This window comes from Meles meles, chromosome 15 (genome assembly GCF_922984935.1).
Source record: "Meles meles chromosome 15, mMelMel3.1 paternal haplotype, whole genome shotgun sequence".
Lineage (NCBI taxonomy): Eukaryota > Metazoa > Chordata > Mammalia > Carnivora > Mustelidae > Meles > Meles meles.
In genome coordinates this window covers 29,699,506-29,726,060 of record NC_060080.1, presented here as the reverse complement: position 1 = coordinate 29,726,060, position 26,555 = coordinate 29,699,506, and the positions used below count along the sequence as shown (strand labels likewise).

Sequence of the window (26,555 nt, the reverse complement as noted above, 5' to 3'; positions counted from 1 at the left end):
AGAGAGGACACCACAATAATTCAGATTGTATTACTTTTGTAAATACTTATTTATGACAAATTGGCTTTTGTATTAAGGTCCTTTACTTTTTGAATGTAAAGTAATTATATTCAAAAGCTAGTTTCCAAAATAAATTTTCCTTCAAATAATTAAAACACTTACATGTCTACACTGAAGAGACATTGAAAAAAACTCTTTTGTACTGATTATCTACATATTCAAAAACATAGGCAGAATAATTTTTCCTTGTACTTATTTAAGTTCTTTCGTTTCTTAGCCGAATCTCTCACTAGTATTGTGTGTCACTGGTATCTTTATAAAGAATTTCTTTTTTGAAAATAGTTTTTTTTTGAGGTTTTTGAACAAATATATTTGCAGTCGCTTTTAAAGTAAAATTTATGGTTAATGAATTTGAAATTGCTGACACCTTTAATTGATTCTTCTCTGTAGACGTCAGTATTTTTAGCTGATAATACACTCTCCAGGTACTGAGAAATTTGTCAGGCTTGAGGCAAATTCTGCTAAATGGATGATATCTTCCAATTCCTTCTGTAGATATTTTGTCCCAAGTATTGGCACAGGTATTATCTTTTTGCCTCCGTTCATAGCAGCATCCTTTAACACACACTTTTACAAAACGTGATTTGTCAAGTAAGTCACCTTTATTAATGATTCTTTTGAGCACTCCCCCATCACACACAGATTCCGTATCCTAATAGATGAGTCCTTGGCAGAAGCTGGAAGTAAGAAGTGGTGCCCAACTAAACCCCATCCTGGCTTATTTTAATGCAGCTATTAATGGTAATATCTGGTTAACAAGTGAAAAACATGGCGCAAATGCTCAAACTTGGGGGGACCCAGGGCAGCAGGCATAGACAGGGGCTCCTCTGTCCCACTGACCGCTCAGAAGTGGCTCCGTGGCCCTCCGTCCGTGGCAGCACGGCAGTATTGCCAGAGGGCTCGTCAATCATGCCACTCTTCAGGCTCCAGCCCCACGGACCCTGATTCCACAGCTCTTGGAATGGGGCCTGGCAACCAGCAGCGTAGTCTCCCAAGGGATTCTAGGCCAGATCGCCTTGGTCCTCCAGGAACGTTCCTCGGCTGCTCTAAAGCTACAGGTTGCAGGTGCACAGTGATTCAGATAATCGAGAAGGAGGAGGGAAACGAGGAGCGGAGCTGCTGCTGCGCTTGCACCCCCGTGGCTATGTCATGCCCGTGGGCCAGGACCGAGTGCACAGCGCGTGCTCTGCGGGACGGGACAAGCGGAGGGTCATCCTGCCACAAAGCCTGTGAACACTCTCCACAACACGGTCAGCATGCCATCTTTTACAACAATGAAGCAACTCCTATATTGTCACCGTAAAAATTAAATCTGTGAGGGTTACAGAATCCTAATTAGAAATAAAAATGGGGGGGGGAACCCTCAGAAAAACTCTAGCTAAGCCTGTCGTAAGTTCTGCACTTTAGTCTCTCTGTTTATTTTGAAAACCATCATCAAAATATAAATCCCCAGCACCCTCCAAATGATGTATCATTTTCCCTCATTCTATACACCTATGATCACCTTTCTCACTCCAAGCTTGGAAGTACACAAAACCACGCTGGCGAACAGTAACAGCACATTCGGGCACCAAGCCCCACGTGCCCCGCTGCCCCATAAAGCGTTGGGGACCATCCCAGGGCCGGTAGGGAAAGCAGCATCGGCTGATGCTTTACCTGCTCGGAATTCAGTTCCGAGGCTGTGAGTTGAACTCTGTGCAAATGTTCTGGATGACCTTGGAGACAAATTGGTGCAGGTTGTCAAACTCATCCACGAAGAAGGAGTGGTGGTTGGCAGGGTGAGTGGCGATGACTTCCAGCTCGTCCTGGGCGGCCCATGCGACACCTATTGCGTAGGTGATCACCCCTGTGGGGACAGAGTTCAGATGAAGCCATTGTGCCCAAGGAGGCACTGTGAACGAACCACTGCCTTTCTTTGCTCTGTTGCCTCTTGTGTTGGGATGCTAACAAATTCAAAATCAGAAATGTTCTCCAAAGCATAAACATCTACTCTACACCCACACTCACAGAATGAATATAAACTATCTCATAGGAGTTTAGAATCTTTGGGAGGAAGATTCCCCAGACAAAATGGAGTAATAAATAAGATTTTCATGTCCATGGGCAGTCGAGGGGATGATATTTTAGGACGAGTGAAACTTGATGCCACGCAGATGACATCACATGGCACATGCCTGCTGCTCTACCTGTGTGTAGAGTCAAACGAAATCTTAGAGAGTTTTATTTTTTTTTAAAGATTTTATTTTTTTAAAGGAATGTCTACACCCAATGTGGGATTCAAACTCACAACCCTGAGATCAAGCGTCTCTTGCTCCACTGAGTGAGCCAGCCAGGCTCCCCTCAGTTTTATTTTATTATTTCTTAAAGATTTATTTATTTGGGGGGTGGGGAGGGGTCGAGGGGGACGGAGAGAGAAACTCTAAGCAGACTCCATGCTGAGCATGGAGCCCAACATGAGACCCGATCTCACGACCTAGAGATCATCACCTGAGCTGAAACCAAGAGTCAGATGGTTAACGGACTGCATCACCCAGGCAACCCTCCCCTCAGTTTTAAATGCATCAAAAGTGAGTTCAAGATCTTCCTACCTGAAACAGTGGAATCAAATTACTCTGGGCTTATAGGTGACTTTACAACCCATAAAATGCAATCTCCTTTCCAGCGTAGAAACCCTTGCACAAGGACCGGGAGAGATGTTGACCCGGCATGGGCTCCAGCATGGATGTGAAGACAGGTTTTCAAGACAAGGGAGTGACCAACAGAGTTGAATGCTGCAGGGAGGTCACGTGACATTAAACGTGATTTAGAAAAAACGAAGACATTGGTGACTTGGTGAGAGCAGTTTCTCTCTGACAGCTCCACTCTTGCCTACACCAAGGGTGTAGATGTCAAAGAAACCAAATGAATTGCTATGAGTTGAGAGTGAAAAGTAAATGAAGATGTGGGCCCAGCGCATAGAGCTATAACCCTTCCTGGAAGTTTGGCTGTAAAGAGAAGGAGGTAGGTGGGACGTGGAGCAGACGTGGAGCAGACTTCTTCCTTTTTTGCTGCTCAGAGAGGCCGGTAGTGTTTAACAACACCCCTAATGTGTTCCCTGGGGTTTTGGATATTATTACGTGGTAGACCAAACCAGAGCCTAGAAACACAGCCCCTTCCTGGTCCCACTGGCCCACCATGCCCCAGGGATGCTCAGCAAAAGCAGCTTACCCTTGTGATGGGCAACCATGGCCGGTATGCGGACATCGTCATAGGACCTGCCGTCAGTGATGAGGATCATTAACTTCCTCTTGTTAGGCTTGGACTTCTTGAAGAGCTGTTCCAGGGCATAGTTGATGGCAGCCCCCGTGCTGGTCCCACCGCTCCAGTAGCCCACCCTCTTGATGGCATTGAGGATGTCAGCCTTGGAGCTGTGATCCTCAAATCCAAATTCCAGACGCTGCTCGTAGGTGTACTGCACCGCCCCGATCCGCGTGTCTGTTTCTGAAATCTCAAACTCTTTGCTGATGTTGGCCACGAACTGGAGAACTGTGCGGAAGTTGCTCGTCCCCACGCTGCTGGAGCCATCAATGACAAAGCCGATGTCGGCGGAGTTCCAGCAGGTCTTGCTGCAGGCCAGGCGGTCTGTGTCACAGATTCGTTTCAGCAGGGGCTGCACCGTCTTGTGGAGGCTGAACCAGCTCTGCACGTTGAGCGAGTAGAAGCCGTTTGTTCTGCAAACAGCCTGCAAGACAGAGGGGAGGGGTACTCGCCTGCTCGGGTGTCTAATTCTCCAGGTGGTCACTGTGACCCCAGCCACCGGGACAGGTGAAGAAAGAAGCAGACAGACTCTTGTTTTCTGCCCTCGTCCTCCTATAGCTCTTTTTCTACCTTGGTCCACCCGGTCAGATGCCCACTGGGGTCACCCCTGGACTCATTCTTACTCCCTCGGTTGGGTCTCTGCTTTAGGGGAAGCAAATCCTCAGGAGGTGAATCACTGGTTTCAGCCTAATGGCCATGCCTCTCTGGGCCCCTAGGTTTGTTTGTACTGGGAGCCGGCCATGAGATTGGCACCGGGGCGCCAACATCTGAGAGGATTAAAGAGAGCTTCTGTTCTGCTTGGGAGAACAAGACACAGGAGAGGTAGCTACAGGAATGTTTCCAGAGCAGCCCTGAGTCCCGCAGCAAGGGCTCCCACACATATGTCAGGAGTCACACTGGATGTTCTTGGAGAGCTTCTCTCGTGAATCTAACCCTACAAGGTGGATATAAACCCCCTTCATGAAGGACCAGACAGAGGGCCAGCTGTGAAGGCACATCTGAGTTCCCAAGACTGGAGCACAGATCTCTCTGCCTTCAAAGCCCCAGCTCTGTCCTCCAGACATCCCTGCCTCCAGACAAATGAAAATTTATTGACTTGTGCCCAAGTATGTTCCAGAAAAACTTAAGGCAGCTGCAAATAAACATGGAGCAAACTAGCCTCTGTGCTCTCAGAAGGGACCAGGCTTGTGTTCCTAAAGTGAAGCATATCTGCTTGCTGCTGTCTCTCTGGGGGTCACAGGGAGAGTCACAGACCTGGTGATGATACATGAAGTGGTAGAATTGACAATTTATTTTAAAACAAGGAATGACTTGAAACTGTCCTAGGAAATATTCTTAATTTCCTAGGAAATGTCCTAGGAAATATTCTTAGGGTTGCAAAACCCCAAGAGGGGTTTATTAATCTTTCCATGGCCTTGGTATTATTTGAGATGAGTGTCCTGGCTGAGCTGAGCTCTTGGGGAGTCCCACCAGGCACCAGCTGAGGTCATGGAGGGAGAGGGCAGTGGTGCTGGGTGTGGGCAGGAGACACTGGGCATGTCGGGACCACACTCCAGAGGCCTCAAGAGTAGTGGGGGACCAGGAAGGGTTTGGAGCAGGGACGCCATAGGACTGGGAGAGCTGAGCCTCAGTGTGAGTGGACTTCACTGTGAAATCTACACCAAACTGGGGAGCCCCGAGAGGGAGACACACCAGAGTTAGAGTGCTAGGTTGCCCTCGGGAGGTGGTACTGGGAGCTGATGAGGTGTCCCGGGATGACTCTGGGTGACTCCAGGCTCCAGACTTACTAGCCCCTCCCTGGAGGCTTCCTTGCCTCCAAGTAAGCTCTATGCCCCTTTGAAGGCACAAGAACAGTCTCGATGGCTGTCACAGCAGTGCAGAGTGAGTGGACGCCGACACTGGGCGGGTCCCTGGGGCGCTTCTGTACCTTATTCGAGAAGTTGGGCTCCATCACGTACTGCTTCTCATTCTCGGTGGCACCTTCGACGGTGATGAAGAAAATGTTGATTCCTGACTCTCTTGCGAACCTCGAAGCCTCCTCCACCTTGTCTGTGGGCCAGCCGTCCACAATCACCACGGCCACGTTGGGAGCAGCGCCTCTGTTCCCATTGGCTTTGGAAAAGAAGTTCTTGGTCACGTAGGAGATGGCCCGGCCTGAAAGAAACAGAGAGCTCGTGCTTGCAGAGACTGTGATCACCTGGATTGGAAATACAGGCAAGATCCCAGCGGCTTCCAGAGGGCCAGAAAAACCCTCTCATGCCCTCCCTTTGTGTGTTTGCTTCTCCCCTACCCCTTTTTTTTAAACCACATTAACTCTTGTGAGGCATACAGTTGAGTGGTCTGACGCACACTTCCAATGTCGTACAACCATCTCCACCATTCGTTTCCCTCCCCCATTTCACGTCAGGCCTTTCATTTCTAATTCTCTATTATTTAAAAAAAAAGTCTAAGGGACCAGTAAACAGATGAGAAAGACTTTCATGGGAATAAGAGGGTCCCTTCGTTGCCTGGGCGCTGGAAGTGCACAAAGTCTTTCCGGAAGTGTGGTGTAGGAGGCATTGGCTGGAGGGACAGGAGCCTCTTCCGGTGCTCCAGGGGCTGCGGGGTGTGGGAGGCTGAAGTTCAGGTCAGTGGTGTCTTCTGTCCAGTTCCATGTGAGGGGCACGGGTCTGGCTGGCCAGGGAAGTGCGGTGCTCACTGAGAACTGAGGGACTGTGTTCCAGCCTTGGCTGTGTGGACCCAGGCAGGTCACTCCAGATTTCCAGTTCAGCAGAAAGCCACAGTTAGGAGGTTTAAGGGGGCTGCCAACATGGCTTTTCAAAGCACTTGTTTCACACCATCTAGGACCTCAGCCATTTTTCAATCAAGGAGGAGGGACAACTGTCCCAGTTTACTGGGTCTCTCCTAGGTTAAGTGCCGAAACCCCATATGCTCCTGGGTAAATTGGGAAGACCAGGTCACTGTAGAGTTAGCATAATTTCATATAAAAGCAGGGCTCTTAACCCGGGCTCTGTGGACCCTTGTGGTTCATTGGGGGTGGGAGTAATATCCACAAAGCCCCTGAAATTACACGCAGTAACTTGTATATGTAATTATTTATTTAAGCAGAAGGGTAGCTTTCAGGAGATTCTCAAAGGGGTACTCAATCTAAAATCAGTCTAAAGTCCTAAGACTTTAGGACTAATGTCATTTCACTCAATGGTTTTTGGTTTTGGCCAGGATCCTGGCTCCGTGGGCTAGAGTAATCTTAACCTATTAAATGAGAGCATCAAATAGTTACATATGCAGGAGCTGGAGAAATGTCCTGGAGACCCCACATAATCTGGCTGCACAGAGCACAGCTGCTCCAGGAAAAGAGCTGCTGAGAACTGCCCTCACAGCCGAGGGATAATGTCCCTGAAGGCCCAAGGCCCCCAGCAGTCCCCTCCAGCTGAATGTTAGATGCCTGTGAACAGAGCACACCCCTAGCCTCACCCACACTTAAATCTGGAGGTCACAGTCCATTAGTGCCCAACCCACATCCCATCCCATCCCACCTTCCAGCATGTCTTGAAAGCTGAGAACAGAAATCTGAGAACCACATTGTTGAGACTCCCTTGCAGCTACAGCCCTAGAATTGTGCTAATTTCATGAATCGATGTGCAGTGCAATGAGATTTAGAAGATGGAAGCAAGGCAGAGGCTTTCCTATTTCTGCTCCTGAGCCTCGGAGGGTCCTTGACCTCTCTGGGCGGTGCTAGAGGAACCCATGTCTGGTCTCTAGCTTTGTCACTGTGGAGGTGGGAGGGTACAGAACATGCATTTTGTGGGTGTGAATGGAGCAGGCAAGGCCTGGTTGGGGGGACGACTGCTGTAGCAGAAGCTTGCAGACTGTGGTGGCTTCCTGGCTGAGTCAGATGCCTGAAGAGGCTGTGCTGGTGGAATTGAGAATCACATTCGAATTCGAATTTCCTGATCTTGGAGAAGACAGCAGCTCCTTGGAGGTCCGTCTCCTGCAGGAAGCCATCAGAAGTCATCTCTCAAAGTTCAGCCTCGAGCTCATTCCTCAGCCCTTTTGATTATTCTCAAAACCATTTAGAACCTAGGAATAAATCCCTTTCTGCTTCAACCAGCTGAAATGGATCCTGTTCTCCAAACGCAAACCCTGATCAGGAGAGGGCAGAGACAGAATATGTTATCCCCTGAAAAAGGCATATGATTTTAAGACACTACTCTAATCCCATTAAGGATATAGGGTGTCTTCTGAAGTTTCTGTTTTATTCCATGATCCATTATTGGAATGTCCCCTATCTAAGTATTCAATTGAAAACGCATCAGAAATCAGCTCTATCATGTTTGCAATGAGGTGGTATTGATCTGGGGTCCTGGAGAGCAGTGACTTGGCCGGTGTTTGGTTAGCATTTTTCAAAGGCTCTTCACTTGCCAGATACTACTATATTGGTCTACAGAAATGTACACTGCGGTGGGGAGGGAAATAATCAGATTTACAGTAACTTCAAAGATGTTCCTTCAAAGACAGTTCTGTGTGCATTACATGCCAAGCCACTGTGGCTCACTTCTCCATTTCTTTGGATGTTGATGATTCAAAGAGGTTCCCGGAGAAGTAGACAGTCCTCCCAGTGCCCCCAAAGCCAGACTACCATTTATGAATTTGTACGTTGGCATAGGCTCACTGGCAGCATTTAAGCTTGGTTAGTGTGAAACTGTTTCCCAGTGCCCGGTGAGCTCCTGGTGAACTGGTAAAATGGTTTTTGGACCTGCCCCACTGGGGGCTAGACTTGGACTTCTGGTAAACCTGCCATCCCACCTCCTAGCCACCAAGGCTCGGACATCTCAGGAGACTCAGCTTGAAATGAAGAACCTGTCTCTCTTTGTACAGTTATCACTTTAACAGGAACTCTTGGAAGAAGATCCCCAAGGAGCGTTGTGGAGCTTTCTGAATGGAATTGGCTATAATATTTAATGTTATGTAGTTGACAACTTCTAAGTTGATGACTCATCAGCCAATCAGGAAACAGTTATAACAGCTGTCCTGCTTGTCCCAAAGAAAGTGGCCAACCCAAGATACCAGGCACGCTGGGACTCTCCTGCATGGGTGTAATATTGATTCTTGCCCCTAAATTCATGATGATACTTTAGGAAAAAAATACAGATATTAGGAATCATTTCTTGATGTATTGTTACTATTCTTTCCTCCTCCTGTATAGGATGTTAGGAGACAATCACACAGAGGGAACACTGTGGAAGCAAACAGAATGATCTGAATTCGGATTGCATACCTGCATTAGAAAGCCCTCCTCGCTGCGTGATTTTCTCTATGGCGGTCTTCAGATCCCGGGAATTCATGTGAGTCCTGAGGTTAAACAGGGCAGCAGGGTTGTCTCTTAAGAGTGAGAATGAGAAATAAAAATTAGCTGGAAAGTTATTATCTTTGGAGGAAAAGAGAAATCAGAGTTGATTCTTTTATATACAAATAGAAGGGAAGCTGCTTCAAAGCCCTTAAGCTGTGTTTTATAAAATGGCCCGATGTGGACAGAAGTCATGGTGAGATGGGAGGGCTGGGGTCCTTCTCAGTGTGTATAGAGAAAAGTGGTCTTTTCCAGGACTCGGGGTTCTAGTTTCGATTGTGCGGCTTCCTCGCTATGTGTCCTTGGGCAGTCACTTAATTTCTCTGGGCTTCAGTTTCCTCATCTAGGTAAAAGCAAAGATCACAACACTCTTACTGCTAAAGAACAGGACGATTGTCCAGTGGGATTTTGCAAATGTCAGTGTCTCCCTAGGCTGTCCCAGACCCTCCTCTCCAGATAGAAAATCCCAGCTGATAGCTACTCCCTGGTTTACCCCTACGCTGGAATTTTGTCTTAACTGTGACATTTAGGAGAAGACATTCCTTTATATTTCATTTTATTGTTCCTGTGACTGGGTGAGAATAGTCAAATCTTACCTAAAAGGTTAACATCTATTAACCAAAAGGTCAGCGGGAGAGGAGGTGGAGTAAATTAAGTAGAGAAACAGAACGAGAATCCTTCTCTAGAGAAGAGTGTCTGGGGATGAGCCGGGGGGATAGGCCTGGGAGCAGCTGAGCAGGGGTGTGGATGTGCTTTATGACCAGGTGGGGAGGGGGCTGGGAGGGAGGGGGGTTCTGTCAGTGGGGACGCACGGTAAAAACACATCTCACAAAGCACTGACATTTAGCCAGGGATGAGGCTTCGAGTGAGTGGGTTTTCTCTAGGGTCGGTCTCACGGGACCCCGCACTCCAGAAGAGCATGCACGTGGTTCCCTGCTCTGATGCTGCCATCTTGAAATCTGTAATGTTTGAAAATAGGGCTCTGCACATTACGTAGCAGGTCATACCTGCGGGTGACTAAGCCTTCAAGGGGAGGGAGAAGCCTCCCCGTGTGGAGCCCAATGAGGTGCTTGACCTCACCACGCTGAGATCAAGACCTGAGCTGAGATTCAGAGTGGGCTATGTCACCGACTGAGCCACCCAAGTGTCCACACCCCCACATTTCTTCTTTCTTTCCTTTTTTGGGGGGGGAGGGAAAGACTTTTAAAAGCAACCTTTCCACAAACACCAGGAGTAGGTCTTGGGAGAAGCACCTTTAGGCGGTTTAGGTGGCAAACCCAAAGAGACCTGCAGTGGATTCTTAGCAAGTCCTTTGGGGAACCTGGCCATGTGGTCACCAGGAAGCCAGTTCCCTAGGCCTGAGAGGAGACATCCTCTGCCTCTCTCCCCACATCCTCCCCTGCTCCATCCCTACTTTCTGATTTCCAGCCATCTCCAGGTGATCTCTATCGGAGAAGAACTCCTGGAAGCTGGAAGTTTGACCCTCTGTCCTCCACTTTATTAGTAAATATGAGGGACACGGGCTGGGTCTTGGACAAAACCAAAGTGAAATGCCCAGCAGGCATGCTTATCTCTGTGAGAAGGGACCAGAACCTGCAAGGACCAGCTCCCTTCGGGGAGGACAAGGGAAGTTTAAAAGAAGCTCAGGGAGATGGGTGTTGGGGCCAAACCCAAACAGATGAAGTGCTACCAGACGAAAACCAAGGACTCAGCAAAAACAAACAACAATGACAAAGCCAACTGCAGAATGGGGGAACGTGGGCATGTTAGCTGAGCCCGACCATCCCCCAGACTGTAAGCGGGGTGAAGCCTTGTGAATAGGGGCCTCAGTAACACAACCCCTGTGTAGGTCACAGGGAAGAGGAATCACAGAGAAGGAGCTCTATCGCTTTCACACTTACATTTTTCTTTCCCTCTGGGCTCAAGGGCTTTCACGTTTATATTCGTTACAGATCAATATCAGCGAATGCTGAACTTGGCCCCTAGCCATCAAGGCTCAGAACCTGCAGTCCATCTTTGCTCGTCCTGTGGGTCGTGTCAGTTAAGTCCTGTAGGTCCCTCTGTCCACCATCACTTGCTTTTACCCCTCCTCCGAATGTCTGCAATGACCCTCTGAGTTCTACTCAGAGTTCTACTCAGAGTTCTACTCTACCCTACTCCTTGCTGTTTCTATTATAAGAGTCTCTATTTGGTCTCTGCAAAGCCAACTGTATGCATATCTTCTTTAAAAAACAAAAAACAAAAAACAAAAAACAAAAACCCAACTCTTCCTTGGCTCAAAAATCATCAGAGGTTCCCATTCTTAAAAAAAAAAAAAAAAAGCCCATCCATAATTTAATTCCAACCCATCATGTTCATATGGTGCTGTCTCAGTCTCTTTCTCCAACCCCCTCCCAATTCTCTCTGGATAGCCTATATTCTAGACAGAAAGAGCTGCTATTTCCTGGTTTTCTAGCTTTGTGTCCTTGCTCATCAATCCCCTCCCATCTGCAAAACCCAAAGTGTGCCCACCCTCCAGCTCCCGCTCCCTGTCGCCTGCCTCCTCCCCCGCTGAGCGCCTCCGCACCTGACTCCGCTTCTCTAACCCACGACACCTTACAGTGCATTGCACCTGCAGGCTCTCAGTGAACGGTATTGAAGGAGCACACATTTCTTCTTTCTTCTGTGCATCTCTGCCTCTAATGCTGGCACTGCCCAGGGTGCGTCTCCCCCATGCCTCCCTCTTCAGTGTATGCACTACCACGGGAGAGCTCAGCGACTTTAGTCTCCTGGGCTTCAGAGACACTCATATCGCCAACAGCTGTCCGGCGCACACTGGCGGGTCCTCGCTCTTGAACTCCAGATAGACGTAAAATGACTCCCATCCATCTCCAACCGGAATGCCCTGGTGGTGCCTGGAGGTGGTCCACAACCACCTCAGGTTTGCTATTTCCAATATTGAAGTCGTATCTTCCAGATCCACTCCATCCAACCGCCCATATTCCCTTCTGCATTCCCTCCTCACCCTGACTCACTGTCATCCCAGCAGAATGCGTCCTTCTGGATGCCTTCTGAGACCTTCTTTGTCACATGCCATGTCCTGTCAGACCAGCCTCTTAAATATCTCTCGTCTCGCTCACATCCTTTCCAGCCTCACGTTTGGACTTCCATCTTTCCCTTCCTGAGCTACTGCTGTAGCTTCCTACCTGGTCTTCCCCAGAGCAGCCTCTGCAGGGGACTGTTTATTCGATAAGCTGTCATGCTGATCAGAGGCAAATTAACTTGGGAGCTAATGATACCTCTTCCAAGGGGCCTAATTTTGTATTTGTAATTTTGTGCCCTTTATCTTAAAGGGCCCCTCGAAGTACATAAGCTTCAGAGTTGCCAAAGTCTTGATCCTTCCTTGGTGACCAAGGAAAAGAACTTTTAGGGGCCTAAAAAATAAAGTATGAGTCGAGCCAAAACAAACAAAATACTATTGGCTGTAAAATGAAAAATTGCAAAATTGATATTGTTAATTGTAAGTATGTATTGTTAATAGTTATTGTTAATAGTAAGTATGTAATTGTCTGCTAAACATAACACAATATCCACTTCATTCATTATAAAATATTAACTCATAAAACTTTATACATTTGAAAATGATCTGTGGGCTAGATTTTCTCCCTTGCAAGAGTCCCTGAGTCTGTCCGATGATTCTGAAGAAATCATAGCTAATCATAAAGGGTTGCTCATACACAAAAACTTAAAAAACAAAAATATAACTTTTTTTTTCCAAAAGTTTTTTCAGAAAAAAAATGTATTTAAATGTAGAACTTGGTCACTTAGTCACATCTGTGGCATTCTCTGGAATGCTGCTCATGAGGCTGTCTTAATATTGATCACTTTGCAGAGCAATTGATTACCTGTCTCTTTCCTGTACTGCATATACAGCCCAGTCTCCTTATTTGCAGTAGTTACGTTCTATAAAGTTGCTGCAAACATCAAATTAGCAAGTACTAAGCCACTGCTCCTAGGGGAAGTACTAGCTTAGGTTCCTGTGGGCCTCCGGTCATGACATTTTCATCAGTATGTCAATATATAAACTTGTTTTACGTACATTTTTGTTGGAAGACACCTAATTTAATGTATATTTCTTACAAATAATCACATGCAATATTTCTGTTTAATAACACACCAGCTGAGAACGGTTTAACAGCTTTCTGACCCTAGGTAATGTCATTATAAATTTCTTCGGCTCTTAGCCTCACAATGCCATCCACTACGTTTTATTTTGTTCTGTTTTTTTTCACATCAGTTGTCACTTCATGAATTCATAAGTTCACCTACTTTTCCATAGCTTCATCAGGCATTCTAGTTATTACTTTGGCACTTTCCCAGAGCAGAATCACATACAGATCAGTGATTTTCCTCTTTCCTTTTCGGAAAGCACCGAATCATTGGTTCATTGACATTGAACTCATGCCTGAAGAAAACTTACTGAGTAGGGGCCGTTTCTCCATAAGCACCTCCTAGCCTTCTTGTGCTTGCAAGACTTGAAAGCATTCCAGTAGTATATGTGGGGGCCATTTAAAATAGTGAACTCACAAATGGAAAGCACAAAAATAGGAAAAACGTGGCGCTAAATAGATGGCCACGAAGAGACTTGTTCACAGTAGGGCTGCTGAAGCAGGAAGGCAGAGCATTGCCCTGTTCGACCTTGGCTGGGACCGTGGGTCAAGCAGCTCAAACCCCACCCCCTTGCCGTGCTAGTCTGCAGATGGCTCTACATGTGCCATGAGAATTTGCTTGCAAATATGGAAGCCACAAGTCATGAAGATCGGCTATTACCTGTTTGAGAACAGGCTCCCTGTCCTAGTGTTTCCTATCCCTTGTATTTAGCATACAGGGGATTAAATAGGTAATTGTGGGATAAATAAATGGAGAAAGCTCAAATGTCCTCTCCTTTCTTGGATCACACTTCCTGGAGTTGAACACTCTGCTTCTCAGCTCCACACTGATCCTTCTCTTCCTTTATTACATCCCAGAGGTGGATGAATCCATCTACCGAGGCAGACAGATGAGCTATTCACATACCCAATGAATAGATGCTTTTAATTTTATTTAATGTTACTTCTTTTAAAAATATTGCCTCCCTTACTAGATGGTGAAGTCCTGAAGAACACAATCTCTATCACATTTGTTGATTTATTTTTATATCAACTGAAATAATAATATATATGGACTGAAAATTTGGATCAGAGGATCTCTGAAGCTCTCCTGTTGCTAAAATTATTAGGGAGGGGCAAAGCTACTGAGCCATTCATCAAGGGACTTACAGACAAATGTAATCAAACCACTTAGGAGAATTTTACATTGTATCCCCTGCAAATGACATAGAGCTTAGTGCATGTTAAACATTCAATAGATCTTTGTTAAATTGAAATGAAATCATAGGAATGAATGATACATTTTTAACTGAAATCTGTAGCAGCTCTTGGTACCAGAACACATGGGTGTGTGTATCCTTTTTCAGGATATAAGGGCTGGTGGCCTGACACCCTCGCCAGGTTACTTTTCAGAGACAGAGACTAGTTAAAAAGTTCAGCTCTATTTCTATCTAAACAAACGTCTAATTTATTGTTTTACTACAAGATCTCAATAAAGGAAAACCTTTTTTTTTTCCTTAGCGATATCAGTGATTTCCTTTGCAACTAAGAGAAGAAAACAAACAAAGCTCTATAGCTCAAGGAGAAAATAACCAATTGTACTGTTTGATGCAACAGGAAATGATTCCCCTGTGAGTGTTGAGAAGCAAGAAGAATGCCTGTCAGAAATGGTCCCCCGGGGTCCCGAGGAAGGCTCGGCACCTGGGGAACAGGGCACGGGGACGGATGTTATTGTGTCCAGGCCTCCCTGAAGGTAAAAGTCACCCGAGGCACCTGTTCAAGTCCTGAGACACCAGATCTCATCCTGGCAGCAGCTCACATCAGTAGGTCTGTGCTGGAGGTGGGCATCTTTGTTTGTTTGTTTGTTTGTTTTAAACAAGGGATCCAGGTGAATCCTATCCTCAGCGAAGTTGGGGAAGCTCTGGAGTCTGGCAGACTTCTACGGCCCCTTCAGTTAAAGGCCCAGGGGCTCCTGCGTTAGCCCAGGTACTTGGAGCCACACTGTGAGCCTCTCACACATGTTCCCGTGCCAGCAGAGACACACTGACGGCTCAGATCTCCTGCAGTGCCGGCTTGTCAAAATGGTTTCCTCCCACGAGGCATCACCTGGGGTTGCAATAAAATCACCTGACTATATTGAATCTTCTCATTTTCTTAAATGCTAAAATGTGATGATTTAGGGGCTTAGTCCCTGAGATGAACCATGCCTTTGGAATCAGGAGCATGCTCTAGGGTAACCTTGGCTGCCCAAGGTCATGCCAGGAGCTGCAGGCTGGGTGGCAGACACATTCCTTCAGTGCACTGCCTGGCTCAGAATGAAAGGAGTTTGCCCCCAGCCCCTCAGAAGACCGAGCAGCTCCAGCCACCCTCGTGGCCCCGGCCAACCTGCCAGAGACTTGGTACAACTAACCCCTTTGGAAAGGACACTTTCCTACATTTCCTACGACCGGAGGTGGAAAGCAGGGTCTTATAATCAAATTTTGTTTCTAGATGAAATTTTTTGGAATTCAATGCACCCACCAAAAAGTAGAAAATTAACCTGTATAATTTCCTGTGGGGGGCGGGTGGAATGCGGACCTGCTCTGTGGTGATCTAAGAGAGACCCTGGAACACACAGACTTGTCTGTACCTGCGTCACGGGCCTCAGAAGCCCTGCACCATAGGATGTCTGCAACAGACACCGCGACTGGCTTTTCCTGACCTCGGGCCTGGGCCCGACCACCCGGGGATCGTGTCAAAATGTAGGTTCTGATTCTACAGTCCAGAGCGAGGTCTGAGGTTCTGCCTCTCTAAGAACCTCCCAGATGAAACTGTGGATCACACGTGAAGTAACAATGTCTTGGGGGGATGCTGTAAGAATCAAGAAAATCAGCAGGGGGCTGCCAGCGATAAGAGGAGGGAGGAGAACATGAGAAGTCTGGACAAAGCATGAGAAAGGCTGAGAAAAGGAGGAGGAGGAGGAGCAGAGCCGGGAGAGGAGTCATCCGACAGTGCAGGCCTGTGGGAATCGCTGTGCCCGCCCTCCCTGCTTGCACGATGGGATCACCTGGGAGCTCCAAAAATTAATGATGCCTGCATCCCACACTCAGAAATTCTGATTTAATCGACCTGAGGTTTGGTCTGGGAATTGGGACTTTCAAAATCTCCCCAAGTGGTTCTAATGTGCACCGAGGTGGCCATCTGCTTTTCTAGCAGAATGATCTAGGGACCGAGGGGTGTAGGGAGAATGATCTCAGGGGAGTCCTGCGAAAAGCCCAGGCAACGGGAGGTGGAGGCCGAAGGGGAGCTGGTAAGTGGAAGTCTAGCGCAGTCCTTGTTTTGTTTGTACCTCCGGGAGGACTCGGGGTGGGGTGGGGAGGACAGAAAAAGCACAGGAGTTTTGGGTAATGTTATTCATGGCTCACTCAGCCTTGAGACTGTGTGCCCGAGGAGTGTGGCTCAAGGGCTCACCTGCCCCTCTCTTCGAGCAGAGGGGAGAGGCACCACCGTCTGTGCCATTAGGCCCCAGAGAGCCGACGGCAGGCAGCTGCTCTGAGACCTTGTCAGCCTCTGTAAAGGCAGTGTGGGGCACAAGAAGAAGACCAGCAGGCACTGGAGGGATCTGGGCTCTGGGCAGCACGGCCACTCGACTCGTAGGAAGCGGAGTTCTCTCTTAACCTCTTGGCAACAGATGGGAATTGCAGACTAAAGTATCAGCTCCTGGGTGTTTACCAGATGCTGGTTCAAGAAGTCTGGAACGGGACCCGGGCAGCAACATTTTAAAAGCTAAAGAGGTAATGCCAGTGTGCAGTTAGGACCGCCTTGCTCTGAGCTGCGTGGAGCTGTGTTCTAGGCTCCAGCCCTGCCCACACCTCCTTTGCTGCAGTCTCAAGAGAATGTGCCAGAATGTGTAGTTTCCTCTTTCTGCTCTAAGAAATGACCATAAACCTAGTGGCTTAAACACTCATTAGCCTTAGAGTTCCAGGGGTCATGTCATGTCTGACATAGGTCTCTCTGGAAGGGCTGTGTCCCTCCCAGAGGCTTTGGGGTAGGGGTAGGGGTGGGTCCATTTCCTTGTCTTCTCTGTCTTCTAGAGGCTGCTTGCGTTCCTTGCTCATGACTCCCTTCCTCCATCTTCAAAGCCAGCAGTTGTCTATCTCTGACCATTCTTCCAGTCAGATATTTCTCTGACTGATAGCAGGGAAAGTTTCTCTGCTTTTAAGGTCTTGTGGGAATAGATTGGGACACTGGATAATCCAGGATAATCTCCCCATCTCAAGGTCCTTAACTTGAATCACATCTACAGAGTCCCTTTTGCCATGTAAGGCAACGTATTGGCAGGTTTTGGGGACTCGGAGGTGGCCAGTTTGGGAGCCGCTCTTCTGCCTACCATGTTCTTTCCTCCACTCTGACTGTCCCCCACACGGTGGCTCAGCCGATCCCCGGGAGAACTCTGGGCATCCTTCCTTCTGGGAGGGAGAGCTGCTGAGTGTCTGACTGCAGTTTCTCAGTCCAGAGCCAAGAGGTCAGAGGAGGAAGGACGTGCAGTCCACCCCTGAGCCACTTTCCAAAACACTGGGCAGCTGTGGCAGAAAAAGAAAAGTCTATTTCATTCTGAAATGAAGAAAAAACAACATTTTGCTTTGCTCTATAACTGTTTTCCAACTCTTGATATTCTAGGGTTGATTACAGACTTCAGAAGAATGTGTGCGGTTCTAGTCTATTCATCCTGACACTGCAGACTAAAACAAAACCGTCTGGAAGGTCAGGGGCACTTAGCACCCAGGGCCCCTGGCGGCCGTGAAACTGCAAGCAGCTTGTCTTCATTCATTCTGTGGGCTAGAGTTCACCTAAGAGCTACTTGTTCTGCTTCTCCTTTCACTTAGCCTTTCCGTGTCCCCCTTGGTATTAAGTGCAATCACGAGCCTGTTGACCGTGTACTTCACTATTAGAGCTCCTGAGCCAGATGAGGGCGCAGTCCTTGGCTTTTTGTCTAAGGACAGCGTTTCGGTCCTCACCACGGTGGAAAGCCTCGATGATCAGAAGCTTTTTGGGCAGACGAGCAAGGTCTTCTCTTTGAAGTCAATTCTGTTTGCCATTATAGGAATTAACCCAAGATTTAATATTTGCCCTCTCCCCAGGTCATGCATTTGGCTGTGTTCTCTTGGGAAAGTCACTCAACCTCTCTGAGGGCAGCACTGGCCTCTCCTTGAAGGTCTCATTCTTGATGGGCTGGTCATTTCTTTTAGAGCCTCACTTCCTCTCTATAACACGAGGGGGTAGAAGCAGGAGCTTTCTATGGCCCCAAGGCTCTGTGATTCTGAGAGAGCAGGGCTGAGCCCCATGCTGGTAAGGTGGGCATTGAAATCTGGTGAGAACCCAAACACCAGAAGAATCAGATTCCCAACCGGCCATCGGCTCTTCCTGCTTTTCCTTTTCCAGAAACACAGGCCCTCCATCTGTATCCATTCCCCCGTCCTCCCCTTTCCTGCCCATTCCCTTCCCTCCATGCACTAAGACCTTTTGGTAAAGAAAGGATTAGAGGGAGCCTTTCAGGGAGGAAGCCGGGAGGCTGAAATCAAAAGCAATTCCAGCTGGGCATGCGGATTTCCCCTTGTGCCTCATCACGCCCTTCTTATACCGCCCTCCAATTTATTGTGCTCCCCGCATTCCACTGAAGGATGCATCACCTCCAAGCAAAACCTCATGTCCTTACTAATCACCCCCCAACAGGAACCATGTAGCCCGTCAGCCCAGCGTTCATTTATCGGGTGTCTTCCGAGTACAGAGCCAGTCACTGATCAGAGAACGTCAGGCTGGGAGAACACTAACAGGTCATCCCATCCACCCCCAGCATTTTACGGATGGCAGCGCCCCCATGGAGAGGTGAATGCACCTGCTTTAGTTCACCCAGCAGAGCTCAGGCCAGAATTCAAGCTACGCTGCCACCAGCTCCTCGTGCTTTCCATGGCACCCTGTGGCTTAAGGAAGGTGCCAATGATGGAGTAGCTTCTATGAGCATAAAGAGAAGGAGAACAGACACCATTTCTCTGAAGCGCTCCCAATTAACAGGACCCAGGATGCAGAAAAGATGAACAGCCAGGCCTTTTCAGAAAGTGAAACTGGAAAAGCATGGAGGTAACTAACTCTCTCCTGCAAATGGTGATCGCATTAGGAAAATGTAGGGGAAATGCTCTTCTGGACAGGGGAGGAGACTTTCCTGAATTGGTTTTCCTTCCTTGCAACATTGGCTCATTCATCCGCCTTCTCACTGGCACACACACTATTCTCCTGCCGTTTTTCTTTTCCTTGACATATTTATTACCTTATTTTCATATTATACTATAAACTTTGGTATACACAGCTTTTAAAGCAGCTATTTTTAATGCAAGATGACACACCAAGCTTTGAACCCCCCAATAAAATTGACCGGGGACATCTGGTACTAAAACGCTTACATTTCCTCCCCAGAGAAGCCTACTCTCTGTTTGCTATCTTTAAAAAGTAATGTAGGAATGAAAATAGGCTGACATTTTGAAAACAAGAAAAAAAAAACACCTTATTTTTCTACTTCAAGTTGAAGTCTTCAAGACAGAGCCTTTGACATCGAAAGTTGACATTTGTAGCAATTAGTCATTTTCATCTTTTGACTCTGACTATATACAAGTGCCGGGTAACTCATCCACTAATTTTTCTTCACAGGAACAGGAGGTAGTACTACATGTGTTATTGGGACTTAATGTTAAAAGTACAAATGTTATACGTTCTTATGGAAACAAAGGGGTTTTGATTATTTCTTTTGACAGTTCAAAGATCAGCACTCTAGGTAGGGCCTTTGATAGAACGGCCTCGGTTAAAATACTGCCCCGGGAGATCCTTGGAAAATTCTGAAGGATCTGATGGCACTCTGATCGTTGTCAGGTATAAATGTTTTTACTTTTTGGGATTGTGGGAGGCAAGTAAGCTGGGGCTGCGGCTTCTCGGCAAGAAGCACTAAAGGTCTATGTTAGTTTATCTTGCTAAGGTTAAGGTGAAGATGTGCGGGGAAGGAAGGGTCATATTGCGCCTGAGGGTCCTTTGTGGAAAGTGAGACCATTATCCTGCCCTTAATGGTTTCTGGTCAAAAGTCCACCTATCATTTGATAGATTTGAGATCTGTGCTTGTTTTCTCTTTCGATGGTTTGCTTATTATCTGTCAATATCTGTATATCTGCTTTAGGGAGAAACCCATTATTATGAAACAAGATTGACTTATTACCCCCAGTACGAGAAAAGGTTGAGCTTGGGTGTCAGTATGAACGCTCAATTCCTACTCTAACTAGAATAATAGGATGGACTGCGGACAGTCACCTGGTGATCAGCTGACTGATAGAGGCCACCTCTTCCCCCTGGCCCAGTCTTCCCCATTGCCTGGTGACCTTTCCCAGGACCAGCACAGAGGCCCAAGGTCATATGGAGAAAAGAGAAAGGCCAACCTACAGCACTGTATTTTCTAGGCATCTTATCTGTTGGTGGACAGAGCACAGGGTACAGTCCACCTTCTTGGTCTACAGAAGAGGAAACTGAGGACAGAGAGGTGAAGCCCTCTCTCAAGGCCATGTAGCTTGTTACTGGTTAAGACTTGAATCCGGCTCTCCTCATTCCCAAATAAATATTCTCTGTACCAATCATGAGTGCAAATGCCATTTACTCCCAAGTGTTCATTAACCTGTCCTTCCCTTCTGGAAGAGTTAAATTAATTTCTTTCTTTCTTTCTTTTTTTAAAAGATTTTTGTTTATTTAGTTGACAGACAAAGATCACAAGTAGGCAGAGAGGCAGGCAGAGAGAGAGGAAGGGAAGTAGGCTCCCTGAGGAGCAGAGAGCCCGATGTGGGGCTCGATTCCACAACCCCGAGATCATGACCCCCACGACCCTGAGATCATGACCTGAGCTGAAGGCAGAGGCCTTAACCCACTGAGCCACCCAGGTGCCCTGAAGAGTCAGATTTCTTAAATAGCACTGCCTTGCTTCTATTTCTTTCATTTACATTTGTATTAGGGAAGAGAATACATTTGGGCTGCAGGCTGTGTTGTATTATTTGTGGCACAAGATTCAGCAGGCGACATCCCTCGGTTTCTGGATCAAGAACGGCACTTACCCATACTGAACAACACCCATCAGTGGACCGCCAGGGCCAATGTCAAGAGCTTGGGCAACATCAGCCAGGAACTGCTTTTGGATTCGGAACCGACGTTTGCCAATGCCGGAGCTCCCATCAATTAAAAACGACAAGTCAACTTTGCAGTCTGAGGAACGGAAAAGGGCTCTGTTATTCTGATGCTCTCTCGTTGCATTAACCTGGGCATTCTCTTCTCTTCCCTGCGAGAGCCCCCTGAGACTCCAGTGCAAAGAAAGGGAAAAGTAGTGGCAAGATGCAGAGTATATTCACTTATTTAAAATCATAGCATATTTTCACCGGGCACTTGGGCTAGCACTTATTTCTATAAGGGCTTTAGAATTCTCTCTATCGGCCACACCTAGAGCCTTCAGAAGACATGGCCTCCCGGTCAAGTGTGGGAGAGCTCCGAGGATGGTTTCATCAGCTCAGATCACATCAGTGCAGACCCCTCGATGTAGAATTCACCGAGACTGAGTCTCAGTCTCTTACCCTTATTTTAATTTTGTAGAATTATGTGTTGGGTTTTTATAAAGGTATGAAAAGATCTGCAAGGCCAGTGCTGGGGGGGGAGGGGTAGGCAGGAATGACAGAATGGTTGCCTCACTACCCCCGGTGAGGCAACCATAGAATTACCCACATGTATCTGCACATCTCAGGACTTGTCTGTAGCAGTCTTTGAATTTTTTCCTTGCTTTCAGTTGTGATAAAGACAAGGACGATTGTTCTGGCTAGCATCTCTGGCCCTCTGTGCATACATGAGGGCTATGAGGGGGGTGGGGGCTAAAGCTCTTCTCAACCTTTCAAACGCTGCAGCAGTTGGTGGAAAGCCACATAAACCAAGAGTGTCTTCTCTGTGCTCGATTGGTATTATATCATCTTAATATGAAAAAACTGATTATTCAATATGATCAGAAGTTCTTATTGGGAGGTATATATCCCTTTGATTGGTTAAAAAAAGCGGGGGGGGGGGTGAAATGAATCGTTGAACAACTGCCGTGTGGGAGACAAAAATATTTCAAAACAGAGTTCCATGGGGTTGGGGGAGAGAGAAGGACAGTAAAGCTAGGAATTTCTGGGCTGGAGTACCCACAAGGACATATGGGCTAGTGTTGTCCTTCATGCTTGGGTGTGCAGCTGCCTGGACAAACCTGGATCTGTCTGGGCTGCTGCATGGTCGCGCACGAGGCCACTCTTAGGCTCTCTTCTCTCCAATGCATGTTGCATTGCTTTCATGTGACCGGGGTCATCCCGTTCCCCAGGAGGAGATCAGTAGGCAGGGAGGGATGTATGTATATATTAAACGAGAGCCAGAAACGGACACGAGTTGACACGGTGTTATGCAGAATCTATGAGAGATATTTATGAAAGAGTGCTACTCCAGAGTTGGCAGGTTAAGGAAAAAAATGGAGTCTGAGAATGCGCTTCAATCAGCATCTTGCCTGGCCCATGGCAATGAAAGCCAGGGATGTGGGCGATGACAGGGACCTCTCTGGGCCTGGCTGACTCTGCTCCATCTGGAATTAGTGCCTTGGCTCATTAGTGGATCTTGCAAACTCTTATTTCCTGTCTGCTTGGGCATTTAGTGCCTGCCAACTCTTCCTGTTCAGCTGGCTTCCCCTGTGCTTTGCTGCCCCAAAAGTGCCTATGCCAAAGCATGATCCTTGAGATGAAGATTGGAAGAATCAAAGGAAAGCAAGAAGTGAGGCTTAAAGATACTGCAGAAGGCTGGGGAAAGGCAGAAGAGAAGCGGAACTATTCTGTCTCGGATGTTATACCCCTCACAGGGCCTACCTCTTTTCTCCTGCATCCCAGCTGGCAATGAGAATTGTTGCCAGCAGGTGGCAGTGGTGCTCTTTGGGGCTTCCCGCTCACCGCGTCTGTGGTCTGCTAGAAATCAGGACTCCCAGGCTCCACCCACACCTCCAGAATCAGATCCCCATTCTAACAAGATCTCCTGGTGAACTGTGTGCACGTGAAAGCTTGAGAAGGGCTCCTGGACAGGGGTTTTTCTTCCTAATCCAGCTATCAGCAGATTAGTTCAGTATGCCTTTTAAAATGAAAACTTTTAAAAAAAATAACTTAATTAGAATAAAGCCCAAAGGTGATTTTCTTTTTAAATAAATAAAGCACATGGATTTTGAGTCTCTGATTTGCTTCTTCATAGACAATTTTTTTCTTATTTCTTACATCTTGAACCGTGCTCAGGGTTGAAGTGTTCATTTCATAGCTGGGTTTTAAGAAGTTGAGATGTTCTCTATTGGTTTGGCTCTCTTTACTCACTACCCTGTTGGCTGACATTGGAATCACCTGTGCTCTCCATTTCCCAAGATGCTTTAATGATCATGGTTTCAGCTCTGCAAGTGCGCTCACTGAGACCTAGTGGCCTCGTACGGAGATGAAAACATGCCGATAGGAAGATGCCATCAATGCTACAGGACAGAATTGAGTCACTAAACGTTCAGCATGACCAATTTATTCTTATCACAGAGGACAGAGGTTGGAGGACAAGGAAGAGAAGGTAAGCTAGAGTATAGAAATCAATCTACCAATTTTCTTAATTGCTTTGTTTTTCTCCAACATGATATGATTTTATAGGTGAATGCTTTTTGCTGTCCAATGCATTAGGCCAGTATTTCTTAACCATGGACATATATGAGAGTCGCCTATGAAGCTTCAACAAAGAGGGATGCCCGAGAATCCCTCTGAGTTGTGCTTTTCAAAGTTTGATGTGCAAAGAAATCACTTGATTCAGTAGGTCTGAAGGAGAGAGAGACTTTGCATTTCTACAAGCCCGCAGGTGATGAAGATGTAGTCAGCGCGTACCCTGAGTAGCAAGACCTAGGGTGAGGGGGATTCAGTAGGTATGAACCAGGAACTGGGCATCTTGAGTTTATAAAATGTCTCCAGGTGATTTTCCTACAGAGCTGGGTTGGGACTCCCAGCCCACGGGTGGCTGACTTGCGACGACTGTCTGAGGGAATCTGCGGGGGACCTCCCTAGCCTGTGACACTCAACTGCCTCTGGGTTTTCCTCTTTTCGCCTGACCCTTCCTGGTATCTTCAGGTGCTTCTCTTCCACCTATTTAGTGCTGAAGTTCTCCAGGTGTAAGCCCCCTGGTTTCCCCAGGTCACCTTTCCTGTTTTCATGACCTTGGTTTTGCATCCTAGCTCATCACCTTCCAACTCTGAATTCCCAGGTGGGGTGCTCCTTCTCAAGTCAACTATGGGTAGTCAACTGTCTACTAGACCGACTGTTTTATGGAAGATGGAGGGCGGAAAGGATCTCCCTGCCCCCACCTGCCCCACCCTACTGGTCCTCATGGCAGCGCCCATTAGCCCAGCTGCTCAAATTACCTTCATCAGTTTCCTCTCTCACACCTCTTCCTCCAACTCTCTAGATTCTTCCTTCTCTGTCTCCTGAATCTGCCTATTTCTCCCCATTTCCACCTGCAGCTCAGAGCTCTGTCTGCCATCCTGTCCACTGGGGCCACTGACCCTGCCCGCAAGCGGGTCTCCTCCTTTACCCCCCTCCTTTGTCTCCCCTTTCCACCCCACCCTGTTGCCATGGTGCTGTTGAAAAAAAAAAATCCAATCCTCTTCCCCCTCGTGCACGCAGTTTAAATCCTCCATAAGCTTCCCTTTCCCCTTAGAACGAAGTGACAGGAGAGAGGAGATAAATAGATCCAGGGTGGGAGAGAAGCGGGTTTGGGTGGGAGTGAGTGCAGAGAGAGGGGAGGAGATCGGATGTCACAGCCGCTATGGGTTTCTAGTTGTCAGTTCACTTACTTGGATCTCCCGGGGATACTGGCTCCAAAGACTGTGTGCTTAATTCTTCTTTTGGAACAAATCCTGGAAAGAACAGTAAAACTTTTGGTGACTTACAAGAACAGGAAGCATCTGGCCTTACCCCAGGGATGGGGACATAATGGATATTCACACCCAGTTTAGGGTTGGGGGGAGGCTTGGCTTAAGGCTGACTGTGCTCTTCTCCACACTGCCCCCCACTTGAGAGAGAAGAACGAATTACTGACAGCCTACTAAAGACACGGGACTCTCCTGGATGCTCAGGGGGTTTGAAGTCACAAGACTTAGGTCTGCTCCCTACTGCCTGTTAACTGAGTCTATCTGAGCCTTAGTTTCCTTATCTGCAAGAAGGAAGCACTTGGCCGATGTAAATTATCCCTCTGTAAAATTCTGAAGATCTTAATGTCAGGGCATGTATCTTGCTCATCTTGTCAACTTTCACCGTTGCCTATCACATGTGGGTCCTTGGTCAACATTTGGTGGTTGAGTCAATGAACAAAGATGGGTGAGACACATGGAAATCTAATGGGGGGGGGCAGGTATAGACTGAGAGGAGGACCTAAGGTCCACAGGAAGGCAAACAAATAAGAGGGTCCAGAGAGCAAACCCTCCCCTCCTCAGCCTGAGATTAGAGGTAAAGCTGCAAAAGGGTTCTGTGCTTTGAGAATGTGTGTGTGTGTGTGTGTGTGTGTGTGTGCGCGCGCGCGCGCGCACGCGTGTTTGATTTCAGGCTCAGGAGTTTTCTCTAGAGCCATTTACATGGGAGCCAAGTTCACACATGTATCATTTAAGGGATCGAAGACAATCAGTGCGAATCTTCTCAGGCTCTGAAGGCCAGTGAATTTCTCAGGCAGCACCAGAAGTTGGTCAGTTGGTCTCCCTGTTTTCGGGAGGCCCAGGAGTGCCCTCCCAGAGGCTCTGGCAGAGGAGGAAGGTGCTGGGGGCTCTCTCGCTCTTGGCTGCAGTGAGCTTTCTCTAGGCTTGTTAATTTTTCCAATTTGCCAAGCACATGATTTCATCTTTCCATGAAAGGTCAGTCTGCTCATCCCACTTCCTCACATCATTTTAAAAATTCGCTTTGGGTGTCTAACGGCATTTCTCAGCCAGGAGCCTCTCAGGGGAACCGTCCCAGGCTCCACGTTGGAGGGAGAAGGGAAGAAACGAGAGGCCAGTGTCCTTTCCTCCACCCCATCTCGCCCTACCAGTAAAATCTGCCCTCAGACCGAGAGCTGGGTTTGCTGTTGGAGTCTGGAACACTTAATTCAGTGAACAGCAAACAACACTCATTCACACGGAGGGAAAGCTGAACACCCGTCTGCAAAGAAAGAGGGGGAAATAGGGAGTCACAGTATGCTTCGAGATGGAGTGACTCGAAACCTCATTTGGGGTTCAGGAACTCCCTCACTCCCGTTGTAGATCGTAGTCTTCATGTTTCTCATCTCCCTTTTGTTACCCGATGGACAACACTGGCCTCTGCGCCACCCGCTGGCTTGTCGACTCCTAATTCTGTCATCCTATGTGTCTCCGTCTAGTCATGGCCAGGAGGTTGGGCTGTATAATTACCTGCATCTAAAAGGACCGATCCAGGTTGCCACAAGTCCATTTCCCCTGATTTTCAAAATTAAAAAGAAGCAAACTTGTTATTTAGGTGAAACCAGCAGAAGCTCTCAAATGAACTTCCAGGATGATAACATTTTACAGTTGTGGCAGAAAGTTCAGTAAAAGAACGTGGCACCAGGCTGTAGGATGAGGCTACCTAAAACCTTTAGGATTCTTCTCTCGG

The 26,555-nt window shown here is 47.5% G+C and overlaps 1 protein-coding gene across 3 annotated transcripts in view; it reads right to left on the bottom strand.

The window, feature by feature from the left end:
- Positions 1–208: 208 nt before the first annotated feature.
- The window catches only part of VIT (vitrin), a 98,579-nt gene continuing 72,232 nt past the window's right edge, over positions 209–26,555 (bottom strand). Inside the window, exons 9-16 of one of the 3 annotated variants that reach the window (XM_045979415.1) lie at positions 26,336–26,380; positions 24,755–24,817; positions 20,949–21,096; positions 8,636–8,739; positions 5,285–5,511; positions 3,268–3,781; positions 1,717–1,906; positions 209–1,246 (exon numbers count right to left, since the gene is read on the bottom strand). In XM_045979415.1, the coding sequence (XP_045835371.1) occupies positions 1,728–1,906; positions 3,268–3,781; positions 5,285–5,511; positions 8,636–8,739; positions 20,949–21,096; positions 24,755–24,817; positions 26,336–26,380 (1,280 nt within the window). In that variant the 3' untranslated portion in view covers positions 209–1,246; positions 1,717–1,727. Of the gene's footprint in view, positions 1,907–3,267; positions 3,782–5,284; positions 5,512–8,635; positions 8,740–20,948; positions 21,097–24,754; positions 24,818–26,335; positions 26,381–26,555 lie in introns of all 3 variants that reach the window. The other 2 variants (XM_045979414.1, XM_045979416.1) reach the window with 2 other exon arrangements.